Source organism: Schistocerca gregaria, chromosome X (genome assembly GCF_023897955.1).
Source record: "Schistocerca gregaria isolate iqSchGreg1 chromosome X, iqSchGreg1.2, whole genome shotgun sequence".
NCBI classification, from domain to species: domain Eukaryota; kingdom Metazoa; phylum Arthropoda; class Insecta; order Orthoptera; family Acrididae; genus Schistocerca; species Schistocerca gregaria.
Genome location: NC_064931.1, coordinates 442,847,071 through 442,859,130, shown reverse-complemented (window position 1 = coordinate 442,859,130; position 12,060 = coordinate 442,847,071). Strand labels below are relative to the sequence as shown.

Sequence of the window (12,060 nt, the reverse complement as noted above, 5' to 3'; positions counted from 1 at the left end):
TCTTGAAAAATAAAAATAAAAAGTTAACTGATCCAACTCTTTCATTTAGTAGCCACCCTACATATTGACTGCCTGCATCCTCTAACCATTAGCTAGTGGACGAGGCTGCCTGATAGTTTCAAGTATTTAATTTCAGACTTTCTTATGCACAAGAATCAGTATAACCCTATAACCTATGTGCTCTATGGATGTATTTAATCATCTTTCACAGGATTAGTTGTGATACATTAGCATAATTTGGTCATTTGCATAGCCACAGCAAATTCGTTGAGGCACTGTCTGTACTCACAGAACACTGACTTCTGGCAAAACTTCCTCAAAGATTAAAGTTGTGTGCCTAGACAACTCTCTACCAATAGAAAATTGCTCATGGCCTTACTTTTTCTAATGTAGGAGAGGCACTGGCACACTGAAATTTGGACTCAGGTTATGAGGCAGAGCTCTGCCTGTGAGACATAAAGAAATAGATTTGAGCCTTTATTCCACACACACTTTTAGCCTGTGAGGAAAGTTCACAATTGCCTGAATGCAGCTGGAAGTTTCATTCTAAACAGCAAGTGTTCTTCATGATGATGGTTTCTCTGATATAACAGGAATTAATTTTGTATTACAACTTTATTTCATAACAAATGGATTAATAGACAAATAAGAACGCAATATTCTATCAAAAAGGATCTTCAATACATGTTCTAGAATCATATCCTCAATAAAACAATAGTAAAAAAACATTTAAAAAGTAATATCTGTTCAAAACCAAGTGAAATTCAATTTACATACACAGACAGAAGTTCAGAGGTTTACCCTGAATTGATAATTTCCAAAACCTTTATCTTATTCCTTAGGCATCAGACATTATCATCATACAAGTTGAGTGCTTTAGCGCCAATTACAAAGTTTCATCATCAGTAGTCTCAATTTCATCTGATGGAACATTGTTTATTTCAGTATTATCATTTATGATGCAATTATTTTTAGTGTTTCTTTTAACTGACTTTCCTGATTTCTTTTTAGAACTGGAACTTTCCCCTTTTCCAGGAAGTTGTTTTATTCTGACTTTTTTAGTAAGAGAGTTCTTTGGAATACGATCAGTGTAGTTAGTAATAATATAAACTGGTTGCTGAGGAAGTGCTTCATACGATGACCCTGGTACACTATTTCTTCCTCTGGGATTAAATATCTGCAACAATGAAATGAATATAATAATGTAAGAAACAACTTTTATAGTTAATTAAGCTTAAGCTTGCCAATTCTTTGTATTAAAACAAAGTTTTACAAAAACCCAGACATTAGCTCATTAAAATGGAACACATATTCCATCTAAATTTGTTCACTTTTGTAATTATAAAACAAGTAATTAATGCATTACGCTATTCAAGAAGAATAAATTAGAGAGATCACACAACTAAAATGAACTGACAATATAAGATAAGACAAACTAACATAAATAAGAATTATGAGCAAGTTAAATGGCTACAGAAGTGTTACGATGAACCAAATAATACTTATAAAGATTATACACTGAAGTGCCAAAGAAACTGGTATAGGCATGCATATTCAAATACACAGATATGAAAACAGGCAGAATATGGCACTGCGGTGAGCAATGCCTATATAAGACAACAAGTGGAGGAGGAGGAGGATATTAGTGTTTAACGTCGCGTCGACAACGAGGTCATTAGAGACGGAGCGCAAGCTCCGGTGAGGGAAGGATGGGAAAGGAAATCGGCCGTGCCCTTTCAAAGGAACCATCCCGGCATTTGCCTGAAGTGATTTAGGGAAATCACGGAAAACCTAAATCAGGATGGCCGGAGACGGGATTGAACCATCGTCCTCCCGAATGCGAGTCCAGTGTGCTAACCACTGGGTCACCTCGCTCGGTCAAAGACAACAAGTGTCTGGCGAAGTTGTTAGATCGGTTACTGTTGCTACAATGGCACGTTATGAAGATTTAAGTGAGTTTGGGCATGGTGTTACAGTCTGTGATGGGACACAGCATCTCCTATGAAGTGCGGATTTTTCTGTATGACCATTTCTTGAGTGTACTGCAAATATCAGGAATCTGGTAAAACATCAAATCTCTGACATCACTGTGGCCAGAAAAAGATGCTACAAGAATGTGACCAACGACAACCGAAGAGAATCATTCTACGTGACAGAAGTGCAACCCTTCTGCAAATTGCTGCAGATTTCAATGCTGGGCCATCAACAAGAGTCAGTGTGCAAACCATTCAACAAAACATCATCAATATGGGCTTTCAGAGCCGAAGGCCCACATTTGTGCCCTTGATGGCACCATGACACAAAGACTTATGCCTGGCCTTGGCCCGGCAACACCGACATTGGACTGCTGATGACTGGAAACATGTTCCCTGGTCAGATGAGTCTTGTTCCAAATTGTATTGAGCGGATGGATCTGTACAGGTATGGAGACAACCTCATGAATCCACGGACCCTGCATGTCAGCAGGGAACTGCTCAGGTTGGTGGGGGCTCTGTAATGGTGTGGGGTGTGTGAAGTTGGAGTGAAATGGTCCCCTGCTATGTCTAGATATGACTGTCAGGTGATACACACAAAAGTATCCTGTCTGATCACCTGCATCCATTCATGTCCATTGTGCATTTCGATGGACATGTGACACCCCATACATCCAGAATTGCTACAGAGTGGCTCCAGGAACACTCTCCTGAGTTTAAACACTTCCACTGGCCATCAAACTCCTCAGACATGAACATTATTGAGCATATCTGGGATGCCTTGCAACGTGTTGATCAGAAGAGATTTCCACCCCCTGATACTTCTATGGATTTATAGAAAGCCCTGCAGGACTCATGCTGTCAATTCCCTCAAGCATTACTTCAGATATTAGTCGAGTCCATGCCACGTTGTGTTGTGGTACTTCTGCGTAACCGCGGGAGCGCAATATGATATTACGCAGGTGTACAAGTTTCTTTGGCTCTTGAGTGTAATATACACATGCATGGTGTTCATGAAATGTATTTTCATTTGCGAATATGAAAAACCACCAGCTGTGTAATGGGATGATGATAATGAAAATTTGTTCTGGATCAGGAATTGTAGGCAGATTTCCCACTTATCGCGAGGGGTCACCTTACTATTAGGCTATCCAAATACACTCCGCAGCCAGACCCAAACTGCCATACATTGTCAACAACGTGTCTACAGCTTGCACTCATAAATTCATTATGTATATTCCTGTACAAGGAGACACTTTAATTATAAATTGCTTGCCAAGGGTCAACAAATAAATATGATATTGCAGTGCCCGTGTTGTTCAGAATTATGATGCAATGTTGAAACTTCCTGGCAGGTTAAAACTGTGTGCCAGACCGAGACTCAAACTCGGGACCTTTTCCTTTCGTGGGCAAGTGCTCTACCAACTGCCAACTGAGCTACCCAAGCACGACTCTCGCCCCATCCTCACAGCTGTACTTCTGCCAGTACCTCGTCTCCTATCTTCCAAACTTTCCAGAAGCTCTCCTGCGAACCTTGCAGAACTAGCACTCCTGAAAGCCACAGCCTGGGGGATGTTTCCAGAATGAGATTTTCACTCTGCAGTGGAGTGTGCACTGATATGAAACTTCCTGGCAGATTAAACTGAGTGCCGGACCGAGACTCGAACTCGGGACCTCATATCAGAAAGTCAGTTCTATCTGCGAGTGGAACAGGAAAGCAAACATCTAATTGTGGCGAGGGCTTTTAGAATATGTATGTAGATATAGATGTAGATCTCAGGGTCCTTACTTTATATTAGTGACATTTCATCTGTAACATTACCAGATGCCAAGTTTGTTTTCTTTGCTGATGGCGTGAACATCGCAATAAGAGCAAATCATGTACAATCTTAAAATGATCGGCTAAAGAAACTGACATCAATAAATAGTTCCTACCAATTTTTTGTCACAAAATTTTGAAAAAAGAAAAACCACACACAAATGTAGTTTATAACTTGTAATAGTTTCCCTTCAGTCTATGCTTAAAATATAATGACAAAGAGAGAGAAGAAGATGACAGTGTTAATGTCTTGAGCTTACAGCTTGATAATGGATTCAACTGGGAAAAGCGTACCACAGAACTGCTGAAACATCTGAATAAAATTCTATTTGCAGTGTGAATGTTGTCAAACATAAGGTAATAAAAAAATAAACAAGCTAGCATACTATGCTTACCTTCATTCCATAATGTCATACGAGATTATTTTTGAGGTAACTCATCAAGCTAAGTTAAAGTTTTCCATGTCCAATCAATACTAGAAATAAGACTAGTCTTCACAAAGATTTAAAGTCACTTGCTTTGTTCCAAAAAGTTGTCTGTTATTCAGGAACACACATTTCCAATAATTTGCCAGCAACCTTAAAAATTTTAAGCCTTAAGGATTTAATTGGCGGCCAGTTCCTACTCCAATGATGAATTTCTAATTAGAAACAACTAATATGTGTATGTTATTAATAATACCAAATAATGAGAGTATTAGTACAATCTGAATTCTGTACAAGTTCAGTGCAGTAGTAAGTGTTGTAAAATGATTTTTCTACCTGATGAATATTTCTATTTCAAGAATTATCAAATGCACCTCACTGTACTGAACATTTACATGTTTTGTGAGTGTTCATTATTACCATTTAGATTAAAATATGATTAAGATTTTTTTTTAATTTATTCCACATCCATGAGGACCATTCCACTTGGGATTTGTGCAAGGTACATTAGCATATTTGCTTTTCTTTTTAAATATTTATTGGGTATTCCTGCTTTTTCTGAGATGTTCTACGGTCTAGAGGATCTCCTCATTCTGGACCTAATGGAACGAAAAGTACCTGTAATTTAATCTCATCTAGTCTAATCTATATGCCTAAAGATTCCTATTACTCTGGCACAAGTGTTTTGATCAGCAATATCTTTCATACACAGATGATACTTATGCATTATCCTACCGATAAATCAAAATCTGCCAAATGCCTTACCTACACCAGAGTCTATGTCAGTGGTTCCCAACCTTTTTGATACTGTTAACTCTCAACAAAATCATACAGAAACCAATACCCCAACAGAGTTTAGTATCTAACTAAAGTTTAAAATGGAAAAAAAACTTGCTTCAACATTTCTATTCTTAAAATTACATAAAAATAAATAGTATTTCATTAACATTCAACAAATAAAACTCACATGTTTTGTATGTGTTATATTAAATCAAAATATAATGAAGGTCAATAAGATGATTGGTACTGCTTATTTCTAACAATATTTTTTATATTTGCTTTGGTCTTGGCCAGTGCAAATCGTAAATTGTGTTCCAGGTTCATTTGGACCCTTGCTTTTGTTTTCATTGCCACCACATTCACAAATCCACTTTCACACGTACAAGTTGTGGTGAATAAAATCAATATTCTTAAAACTTTTTCTGATAATAACGAACACTTGTCACTAATCTTTCTCCACAATATTGCTAATTCTGTTTTAGAGAAATCTAATTTCCATGTGTTGCCTCCACATAGTCCCATACATTGTGTTCTGGGTTGAACTTCACTACCCAAAAATATTCCTTGATTTATTACATGTTAATTGTCTCATTCAGAAAAAAACAATTAATGACAGGATTTACTACTGACGATAAGAAATGGCTTCACTGCTGCTGGTGTTGAGGATCGCTATCAGTTCTGGTAACATCAAAATGTGTTAGCTTCAGCCCTGCATTGGTAAAGCTCCAATCTGTGAAGAAAACTGACAACTTCATCTTGTGCTGTCAAAATATTCATCATATTTACTTGCAAACTGAGGTTATGTATATTTATGCCTACAAAGAAATCCACAAAATATGCCACTTTGGAAATCAATGTATTGTGTGTTTTCTTTCGGTATGGAAAAGAAATGGTTACTGGCAATGTGTCACGAATTGTGTGTGCTGCAAAACAATGGAAAAGGAGAACAATATGTAAACTTTGGTGACAATTGTTGATATACTTTGGATATCTTGAATAGCTATGTCAAATTAATAAAAGAATCTAGTTGCCAGAAAGTGCAAAGTTGTTGTCAGCCTCTCTGTGAGATATTACAATTGTACAAATTGTGTTCATTATTCATGGTTCAGATACAACACCTGTTCAGAGCGTCCAACTGAAATTTGGTAACCCTTCTGAACTGTGTATTCTCACCAGTATGCAGTTCACAGGAAAGACTATTTTTGCTATGCACCGCCTCACTGTTAGAAATGATTTCAGCCACCAATGATGGCTTTTTTCTTAAATAAAAAATGATGGTACAGCATAATAAATGCTGCATTTGCTGTCTTGACTTCCTCCAGCTGCAAGCCTGCATTCACTCAAACTCACCGCTATTCACAGTGTATCTCTGAAAAGCTTTGGATGGTGTGATGCAGCCCCATCCAAACTGAGAGTGAAAAAATGTTCTGCCTCTGGGACGCACCTTCATATAGTAAGATATTATTTGTTTGGACACTTTGAAATTATACACAAGACTGGTAAACTATTTTCCACTGGATATAAAGAGATATAAGTGTTTTACAATCATAAATATTTATTTTGATATGACAGCTGCATTTTGTTTGCACCAACATATAGCTTAAAGTGCACCAGCTGAATAGTAGTGGCAATGTATAAACATTTGGTCGAGTCCTGAGCTTAAAGAAGGAAACAGAGTTGGGCACAAATGAAGGGTGGAAAATTTCTTGCAGATGACAACAGAAGATTTTGTAAGACTTCTGGAGATGGTTTGGGGGACGAATTTCAAAACAAGATGACAATTTTAGATTGCCAATTTTTGCTTCCTTCAGATTAGTAATCACACTCTGCAAGTTGTTCAAACAATGGGCTGTGAGTTACTTAACTTCAAACTTCAAGGAATTGTGGTAATTAGTCTGAACAATGAATCAGTGCATACCAAAACTTCCTGGAAGATTAAAACTGTGTGCCCGACTGAGACTTGAACTCGGGACCTTTGCCTTCACGGGCAAGTGCTCTACCAACTGATCTACCGAAGCACGACTCACGTCCGGTACTAACAGCTTCATTTCTGCCAGGTTCACAGGAGAGCTTCTGTAAAGTTTGGAAGGTAGGAGACGAGGTACTGGCAGAAATAAAGCTGTTAGTACCGGATGTGAGTCGTGCTTCGGTAGCTCAGCTGGTAGAGCACTTGCCCGTGAAAGACAAAGGTCCCAAGTTCAAGTCTTGGTCGGGCACACAGTTTTAATCTGCCAGGAAGTTTCATATCAGCGCACACTCCGCTGCAGAGTGAAAATCTCATTCCAGTGCATACTAAGCTTTACTAGAGGAATGTTGTCACATGCTACATGTCTAGAACATGCATGTTCAGGAGGTGACTTGGCAAGTACAAGAGCCATGATAAAATGCATTACAAATTGTGTGATCTCTTTTGCGATATGACCAGATGTCAACCTATGTGTGCAATTTTTATTCTGCAGCGAAATAGATGGATTGAAGCACATGCTGAATTCAGTTTTGTCTTTACTGTGAAGTAATTTTTAGTCTGTAACTGTGTACATTCTTTATAGTGACATTTTCATGATCACTGCTCAGTGGCACCACAATTACAAACAATAAAAAAACTGACACACCTACTTATATCTTACTTATTCAGATATTTATGTTCAATACTGAATGAAAGATAGTGCTGTAAATTAGCAATTACCAGCAGTTGGTACTTGAACAAGAAAAATTCATTAACCTCTTCTTGAGACTCTTCTTAACAACCCAAAACACACTGAGAAAGTAGTGAAATGGGAAGCAGCAACAATGGATTCACTTCACTTGTCTGTCAACTTGGATGGCAAGCATACAACTGACTAACAAAAGCAGAACCATGAGCAAGCCAATAACTAGGTGGAACCAACAATGAGCATACCACGCCAAGGAAGTGGCCAGCTGTATCTAACTGTCATCGCCAACTGCATGTGGATTTCAAATAAAGTAATTAATGCATTTGCTGTGACTGCTGCCTTGTCATGTCATGCATGCTTGTATCTCACAATTTTAGAATTAGTTACCTACCTAAAATTATTAGTCTAATGAGATAGAGATGGTTGGATGGATTGAAGAGGTTAAAGGAATCAAACTATGAGGTCATCAGTCCCTTAATCCTTTGTGTTTCAAGCTGAGAACAGTCCCCAGAGAGGAAGTACAGAAAGACAAATCCAAATGGACTTGACTGTGTCCAAGAATCAAGAAAGCCATGAGATAGCAACAAGTAGAAATGAAATGGGTAAAAGGGTGAAGGTGGAAGAGTTTCCCCATCCATAAAGCAGCTGGAGGTCCCCAGAAGACATTATATGACTGGAAACACATCCTTTGCATCCGACTGTTGTTTCCACACCCTCTATAACTACAAGAATACTAGCTACACAGACAAGATAAAATCTCAGGAAACAGAACAATGATGGGTCTGTCAACTAGTGACATATGCATGAAATAAGAATTAAAATGGCAAGAAGGGCAGCAACCAGGTCAGACCACTGAGCAAAGGCACCATGTGCCTCTCAATCAGAGCAGGCAATGGGGTACCTCTCAAATCATTCAGTCGGCCGACGAGGCTAATGTGCCCTGGAATGAAGAGATGAGTAAAAACCACTTTCACAGGTAAAATGTAAAACCAAACCAGCTGCGTTGGCATTGTCCTCTAGCAACTGATGCAGTGTGTCAGCAGTTTAAGGTTTTGCTGTAAGGTTGCCAAATTAGGACAATCCAGTAGGATGTGGGTCGCCATGAGTTGGGCACCACACCGACAGTAGGGTTGATCCTCACACTGAAGGATGGGGCCATGGGTGAGCCAAGTATGGCCCATGCAAGGCTCGCAAAGGACAGTAGATTCCCTCTGAGAAGCATGAAGGGAAGACTACCACACGGTCATGGTCTCCTTTATGGTTTGCAGTTTATTCGGAGAAATCAGAGCACACTAATCCACATTACAAGCCTCCAACAATTGTTGGCATAGAGTCAACCAAAGATCTGGTTCCAGTACTGCCACCTCTAAAGTCAGCATCCTGACAGACAACTTGGCCTACCAGTCACCACGTTCATTCCCTGGGAGCTCACTGTGATCAAAGGTCCATACAGGATGACTCACCATTCCTGTGGTGGTCGTCATACAGGAGGTCCTGGTTAGTGACAAACAATGGGTGTTGACAGCTTAAAGATTACTGAAGGAGTCACTGCCAATTAAGAACAACTAGCCAGTGCAGGAACAAAGGTGACTGTGGGCTCAAGCAATGGTCACCAATTCTGCACTGAATATACTGCATTTATTCAGAAGGGAGTGTAGTTTGCTGCATCTTGCATGTGCCTACAATGGGGGTGCTCACAGTTTCTCACTGCCAAGAGGAGACAGGGGAGAAAGATGGAGTTCAGAGCAGAGACTGTATGTGACCTGCAGTTGTGCCTCCAGGCCTTGGCTTCTGTTGTGGGAGGTAGATATCCCTACCAGGAAATAGGACACAGTAGTTTGGATGCTCATGGAAGCAGCAAATGTGTATTACATAGCTGAGCAACAGTTGTTGGTGTTTGATCTGTGGGAGAGGGATGCCAGCCTCCATGGGTTGGCTGTTCACAAGGCTGGTGAGAAAGACACCTACTGCAAGTAAGACCTCCCAATGGTGTATCAGGTCTAACATCCGCAATGTTAAAGGTGATGCTGAGCCATATGCCAAGCTCCTATAATCAAGACACAACAGGATCATAGCTCTGTTGAGCCACAAAAGTGTACAGTGATCCGCATCCCAGATGGTGTTACCGAGACAGTGAAGAGTATTAAGGTGTGAGCAGCATGTTTGTTTTGACCTGAATCTTGGTTAAGTTGGCGAAGACAGGGAAGCCACTTCAACTGCTCATCAAAGACAAATCCCAAAAAACTATAAGACTTCACCACACTGAGCATTTGATCTTCGAGATAGAGTTTGGGTTGGGGATGAGCAGTATGACAGTGACAGAACTGCATGACACATGTCTTGGTGGTGGAAAACTGGAAGCCATGGGTGATAGCTGAGGACTGTGCCTTGTGTATGATATCCTGCAGTCAAAGATCAGCAACACCCACAGTTGAGGAGCAATAGTACATGCAAATGTCATCAGCATACAGGGTGGGTGACACTGTAGACCCCACAGTGGCAACTATAAAAGGTGCTCTCTCAATACAGACCCCTGTAGAAGCCCATTCTATTGTATATGGGAACTACCTCTAGTAAGCAGAACCGAACGAGACTGGAGTGCACCAGCTGACGGGGTGACAGTGTCAACGGGGAATCCCTGGTAAAACACAGACACACACAACAGGAACAATTAACCACAAAGAGAGCATACAAATCCATCAGCAACCAAAGCAACAATGACTAGAGATATGATCATGTGCACTGTCAGAACACGACTGTGGTCTGAGGCCTGGTGTTACTGGCTTTATAGAACCCCTGTGAGTGCTGATGGATAGGCGAAGCAAGTATGGCCCAAGCATAGCACTGTGGTAATGGCAGCAGCACTCGCAGATTATATGGGCATCACCTAGTGGCTGCTGTCTATGTCCATGCCTTTTTGCGGGCTGTCAAAATTGTTGGGCCGGGATACCAGAGAACCATGGAAAGCACCAACTTGAGCCCAGACAGCACAGTGAGATGAAAAATTCCTGATAACACTCAAGAGATGGACCTGATGGTCCCCTCATTGAGGGTAGCGAGGTTGTAGTAACATCATATAGTGTCATACATCCTACACAAGTCAAAGAAGGCAGCGATAAGATATTGATGTCGAGCAAAAGCTGACTGAATAGCAAATTTGAGGCAGACCAAATTGTTAGTGGAAGAGCAGCCTTAGCGAAAACCGCCCTGGGACAGAACCAAAAGACCCAAGACTCAAGATGCCAACACAGCTGTTGGATCACCATATGTTTGAGCAACTTGCAGAGAACATTAGTGAGGCTAATTGGGCAACAGCTGTCCATATCAAGGGGATGTTTACCCAGTATCAGTACTTGGACAATCACACTTTCTCACCATTGAGACAGAAACCCAACCAGATATGATTGACAATGGAAAAGATGTGTTGGAAATCCACTGATATGGGTTTGAGGATTTGTCCATAGAGATGAGTCAGGGCAAACAGCTAGGGCAGTGAGGAATTCCCACTCACTGAATGGAGTATTATAAGATTCTAGGTGGTATTGTAGTAAATGGTAAAGAAAGTTTGAGGATGTGAAATGCAGGCTGATGAATTTCAGATGCAAAGGCTCAAGCATAATGAAAAGCAAAATGTTCAGCAACAGCATTTGGATCAGTGCAGACATCACTACCCAAAGAGATACCAGGTCTAATGGTAGCAACACATTACTCTCAGCATTCTCAGTTCTGTTGGCGGACCTTAGCATGGAGGCATTTAAAGGCAACGAGGTGCTCCATCGATGGATGTCACTTATGGTGCCTGCCATCTGTAATGGAAATGGCTATTTTGGGGGTCCACCAAGGTACTGTCTTCTGACAGGTGGATCCCAAGAAAGAGGGGATTGCTGAGTCAGCTACCAACAGAATGGCTACAGTTGTGCTGTGGAAAACTGCAACAATACCTCCATGTAGCGAACTATGAAGGGCAACGACAGTGGTAAAAGCATACAAATCAGCTATGGAGAGAGTCCATCTGGTTGGGCACCCAGGCGAGTGATGCTGTAAAAGTGTCAAAAGTTTGGAAAATAATCACTGTCACATAGGTCATCATGGACTCTCCAGTGGATGGATGGAAGAAGACCTGGGCAGCAAATGGAGAGGTCAATGACTGAATAAGACCCATATGCCACACTGAATTGTGTGGCAACACCATTATTCAAGAGGCAAAGACTGAGCTCTGCAAGCAAATTTTCAACAGTTTTACATCAGCCAGTGGTCGTAGTTCCACCGCACAAAGGGGTGCAGGCATCACTCAATACTAGGAAGGATGGGGTGAGTTGAGAGAACAGTGCAGACAATGCATTCTGGGACACTTCACCGCCAGGAAGGAGATACGCTGTACAGATTGTAAATTCCAGAGTTGTCTTTAC

At 40.6% G+C, this 12,060-nt stretch overlaps 1 protein-coding gene across 5 annotated transcripts in view; it reads right to left on the bottom strand.

Annotated features, from left to right (window-relative positions):
• Positions 1–596: 596 nt before the first annotated feature.
• Positions 597–12,060, bottom strand: part of LOC126298959 (uncharacterized) — a 152,211-nt gene continuing 140,747 nt past the window's right edge. For all 5 annotated transcript variants that reach the window (XM_049990580.1, XM_049990577.1, XM_049990579.1 and 2 more), the window contains one exon: positions 597–1,177. In XM_049990580.1, coding sequence (XP_049846537.1) covers positions 887–1,177 — 291 coding nt within the window. In that variant the 3' untranslated portion in view covers positions 597–886. The remainder of the gene's footprint in view (positions 1,178–12,060) is intronic.